The sequence below is a fragment of the Nanorana parkeri genome, unplaced genomic scaffold (genome assembly GCF_000935625.1).
Source record: "Nanorana parkeri isolate BGI_ZX_2015 unplaced genomic scaffold, ASM93562v1 scaffold560, whole genome shotgun sequence".
Classification (NCBI taxonomy): domain Eukaryota; kingdom Metazoa; phylum Chordata; class Amphibia; order Anura; family Dicroglossidae; genus Nanorana; species Nanorana parkeri.
The window spans coordinates 18,621-23,496 of NW_017306828.1; the positions used below are offsets into that span (position 1 = coordinate 18,621).

General features: G+C 52.0%; 1 protein-coding gene across 1 annotated transcript in view; it reads right to left on the reverse strand.

Annotated features, from left to right (window-relative positions):
* DUSP16 (dual specificity phosphatase 16) overlaps window positions 1–4,672 on the reverse strand; it is an 8,179-nt gene extending 3,507 nt beyond the window's left edge. The window contains exons 1-4 of the mRNA XM_018562088.1: window positions 4,271–4,672; window positions 2,495–2,636; window positions 1,753–1,916; window positions 655–814 (exon numbers count right to left, since the gene is read on the reverse strand). Of these exons, the coding sequence (XP_018417590.1) occupies window positions 655–814; window positions 1,753–1,916; window positions 2,495–2,636; window positions 4,271–4,501 (697 nt within the window). The 5' untranslated portion in view covers window positions 4,502–4,672. The remainder of the gene's footprint in view (window positions 1–654; window positions 815–1,752; window positions 1,917–2,494; window positions 2,637–4,270) is intronic.
* Between the last annotated feature and the right edge of the window lie 204 nt (window positions 4,673–4,876).

Genomic DNA, 4,876 nt, shown 5'->3' on the forward strand with positions numbered 1-4,876 from the left:
CCGGCAACAGATACAACCCGCCCGCGTGATCTCTGCCGGCAGAATTCAATTGTAAGCAGCAGATTCAGTAACCGTTACCAGGGGGCGTGTACATAGCAACCAACCCAAGTCAGTGAATGTGGACAATCCCTTTCAATAAAAGGGCAGATACACATACAGCAGGAAATCCCATAATAATACATCACCCAGGACTGTATAGAGAACACCAAACCAGAGGAGCTTACACTCTAATGTCTCACCACAGACACACACTATTATTAGATTTATATAGCTCTGACCTATACTATAGCGCTGTACAGAGAACACTGAGCCAGTCCCATCTGTCTCTGTACCAGAAGAGCTTGCACTCTAATGTCCCCTCACAGTCATATACTGTATACTAGGGTCAATGTATCGGTACGTTTTAGGATTCTGGGAGGACACAGTAACACCAGAGGAAACCCACCAAAAATATGGAAGAACATAAAAGCTCACTGTAGTCAGAGTCCAGGTGAGAACTGAACCCAGGACCCCGGTGCTGCCATCTGCGTGGCACCAAGTATGGCAGCAGAAGACAAGAAAGCTGCCAGCCTGTGTTATGGTCACAGAGGAGCGACAATTTCTCCGCGTCTCTGGACCATCATGATGAAGCCGTTCGCCTCTCCCGCTCCTCACCTATAAAATCCACAGACTTGTCCAGCCACGGGAGGATCTTCTCGCAGAAACTGTCGTTGACCGGAACCCGCAGGAAGTGGGAGTCGCAGATGAAGTCGGGTTTGGGGCAGGTGTTGCTGGCGTTCAGCACGAAGGCGATCTCATTCTGCTGCATCAGTTCCTGGATGAGAAGAGGAAGTGGGTGAGCTAGAGGGGACACAGGCACCCCAAATACAGAAATGACCCATCTGAGGGTCAGATAAAACATACATCACACACACAGACGGGGGAAAGGACTCTCAATGCACATATGACTTCCTGTCTACGTGTACAGAGGAAAAGTCAGAGTCTCTACTGAAACCACAGATACCGGCGCTTCCATGGGAAGCCGGACCCTGGCCCAGCCCCTCAGACACTTCACCTTTACCCTTCCCTAATATGACTCCGCCCGGCATTATTGTGTGTGTACGGCAAAGACTAGTAGTGTAGAGAAGCACGAAAACACCCCTCAGTTTTATATTTTGCCATCTTTGTCCCAAAGAGCAATTTTCTGTCACTTCCGGTTTTAGAGATGTCACAGGAAGCAAGAGGAGTACCCCTATTGCTGATAGTAGGGCAGAGCAGAGTGACAAAGAGATGAACTCGTCTGTCTGCCACTTCTCCTTTCACTGTCCAGTCACAGGCTGGGGGAGGGACAAGACCTGTACGTGTTACTGAACTGCAGCAACGGAAAATCAGGTCTCCTCCCCTGCCAGACAGGACGATGATTTACCCATGCACTCAGTGATTTCGCTAGATTGATGATTGATCGGTGATAGATTGATGGATGATCGGTGATAGATTGATGGATTGATCGATTGATGATTGATCGGTGGTAGATTGATGGATTGATCGATTGATGATTGATCGGTGGTAGATTGATGATTGATCGGTGGTAGATTGATGATTGATCGGTGGTAGATTGATGGATTGATCGGTGGTAGATTGATTGATTGATCGGTGGTAGATTGATGATTGATCGGTGGTAGATTGATGATTGATCGGTGATAGATTTAGAAAGGAGTGATGTCCCTTTAGGATCTGCCATGCAGGCAGTGCGCCGGGTTGCGTTGGACTCACCTTGTTAAGGACGTCTCTCTGGCAGCCCAGGTAGAGGTGAGGGAGGATCCGCGTGGGGCCGGCGCTGGAGACAGGAAGACATGGCTGGGAGATGCAGGAGGGCACCATAGAGGCCTTCCCTTCACACAGTCCGGGGTAGCAGGAGGAGAACTCAAAGAATCCGCCTAGGGATAGAAGAACGGCAGAGGTGAGGACAATGACGAGGGTGGTGGCAGCGTGCCGAGACCTCCCCTACCCCACACACACACACCACTAAAATCCAGAGAGATCACACGAATCCCCCTGACAATGGCGCCATCTGCTTTTCTCTCCACAAGGATGGCGCCATCTTTCTTCAGGCATCATCCAGGGTCCCCATCTACGTCCTGGACTAGATTCACACATTGCTCCGAGGCACCCCAGGGCACCGACTTAAGGGAAGTCCCTATTGTGCATCATCAGTGCTCCCATAATCTAGACATAAAGAGAACCTGTCAGGATAGCAGTCATCTGTCACAGATGGAGCGATATCGGTTGGTGTTGCCCAATCCCCTGGCGCAGCGTTAGATCCGGCAGACGAGGGCCCTGTCCAGTATCTGCTCCACTTCCAAGGGTAGAGACCGTCCTGACAGGTTCTCTTTAACCTCATGCCAGGCATGCTTTCTATTCACCGCCCCACATAGAAGCATTCGTTGTTCCCGCAGGATGGGAGAGAGGCGGAGCTCCCTGTATAGCGCCATGGCTAAACCCCGCCTCCACTTACCTGATAGTAGGTGGACATTGCTGAAGAGCTTGTCCAGCTTGCGGAGCAGCACCGTCAGGAAACAGTCAGAGGGAAGAGAAGCCACGTCCAATGAGCTCTGATCATACACCACCACCTGCTGTGCCTGGCACTCCAACTCCACCTAAAAACACACAAGGGGGACACGTCATCTCCACCAGCTGCCCCATAATAATGGTCACAAGGAACCCCCAACCTGTCACTGAACCAGATATATCCTCCCTGTGTTGGAGAGATTCACCCTCCACTGCCTAAGAGACAAACTCCAATTGTATAGGTTTCATTTGACTTCCTGTTGGGTCCTCAGGACAGGAAGTAAAGGGAAATCTCCCCAGTGGGACACAGGCAGCAACAAAACAAACCGACAAGGATTCTGACCCGTCCTTAATCCTTCCAAAAAGTTTTGGCTACAGATACACTAAGCAAGGGGTGGGCAACCTCGGCCCTCCAGCTGTTGTGGAACTACAAGTCCCATGAGGCATGGCAAGACTACGAGCCACAGGCCTGACTCCGCGCGGCAGATGCATGATGGGATTTGTAGTTAAAGCACACCTGGAGTACTGAGGTTGCCCGTGCATTAATCACTTTCAACTCCCATTATTTCAGTTTCACCTGCCGGGTGAGATCTCCCAGGATGTGGCGACTGCTTTCCTTTTCTTTTTTTGGGGCCAACAACATTTTCTGCAAGTAGAGAAGATTCCTTTTGATCCCGCCAGAGTCCTGGTCACTTCCTGTCACTGAACTGAAAGCTCCTACAATGCTTTCAGGTTCCCAGCCATCTTCTGTGCACTACAGAACACCCTCCCCCCTCCAATGTTATGGAAATGAGGACAAGGAGAGGTGTTATATAGTCCTATCTTCGGGTAACAATGCTGCTCCCCCTTCAATGCAGTACAGCGAGCACCTCCTATGTTATGTAGATCAGGACATGGAGAGGAGTACTGTAGACCTGAGGGTGACAACACTGCTGCTGCATAGATACAATACAGTGAGTAAGTGTTGTCACCCTAGGACGGGACTACAGAACATCACCTTTCTGTCAGAGATCAGAACAAGGGCAGGTGTTCTGTAGTCCCGACATAGGAAGACAATGCTGCTCCTGCATAGATACAGTACAGTGAGTGAGCGTTGTCACCTTAGAAGAGGAAGTGTGTCACTGCCAGTCCTGTCCTAGAGTGACAACACTGCTCCTCCATAGATACAGTACAGTGAGTGAGCGTTGTCACCTTAGAAGAGGAAGTGTGTCACTGCCAGTCCTGTCCTAGAGTGACAACACTGCTCCTCCATAGATACAGTACAGTGAGTGAGCGTTGTCACCTTAGAAGAGGAAGTGTGTCACTGCCAGTCCTGTCCTAGAGTGACAACACTGCTCCTCCATAGATACAGTACATTGAGTGAGCACAGTCACCTCCTCTCTATGTCAGCGATCAGGACAGTGGAGGTGTTCTGTAGTCATAGGGCGACTATGCTGCTCCTCCAACGATACACTACAATGAGCGGGCACTGTGACCCTATGACAGGACTACAGAACACCACCTATGTGAGAGATCAGGACAAGTGGAGGTGTTCTGTATTCCTGTTGTAGGGTGACAACGCTTGCAATTTATGACATTTTTGTGTGTTCTGGAAGCGACCAATACGTTTCCGGCTCTCGCTTTCCAGGTTAGAGACGGAAGGATGTGATTTGCTGACCGCCTCCTTGCAGCCCCCCCTACCCGAGGCCAGTGGCGCATTTCCCCCCTCCCCGGCGGGGCTCACCTTCTGCTTGGCGGAGTGATGGATCAGTTCGGCCACCTGCACCTTGTCCTGCTGCAGCCGCCTCTTCATCAGCTTGGAGCAGTTGATGTTGATGGCGTCCAGGATGTGGGAGGTGTTATATTCCACAAAGGGGCGACTGTCTATGAGGAGGACCTTCTCCGTCCCCCCTTCCATCCACGCCACCAGCTTGTCGGCGCTCACCGGCCGGCACCGGGGACCCTCGGCGGCCATGGCGGCCCCTCAGACGCGGGAGGGTGAAGCGAGCGGGGCTTCTCACAGCCGTGTCCAGCGCATGCTGCGGCCTCCGGCGTCAGGGCATCCTGCGAGGCGGGAACGGGCGATGCTGCTGGCACTGCGACCAGGGACCGGGAGCGCTTCCACCGGACTGGGAGAGTCTGAAGGGCTTTCGGAGCAGAGACTTTCCTCCGTGTGCGACTATGACATCATCGGGGCGCCGGTCCTGGAGTTCGGGGTTCTCCCCGGGACTTTAGGAGGATTCTGGGGGGGGAAAACCACAGAGAGAGGAGAACCGTCAATAACAGCTTACAGGAACACGCAGGCAATTAAAGCCGCGACAGAGAAAGAAAACACACAATGAGGTCATCA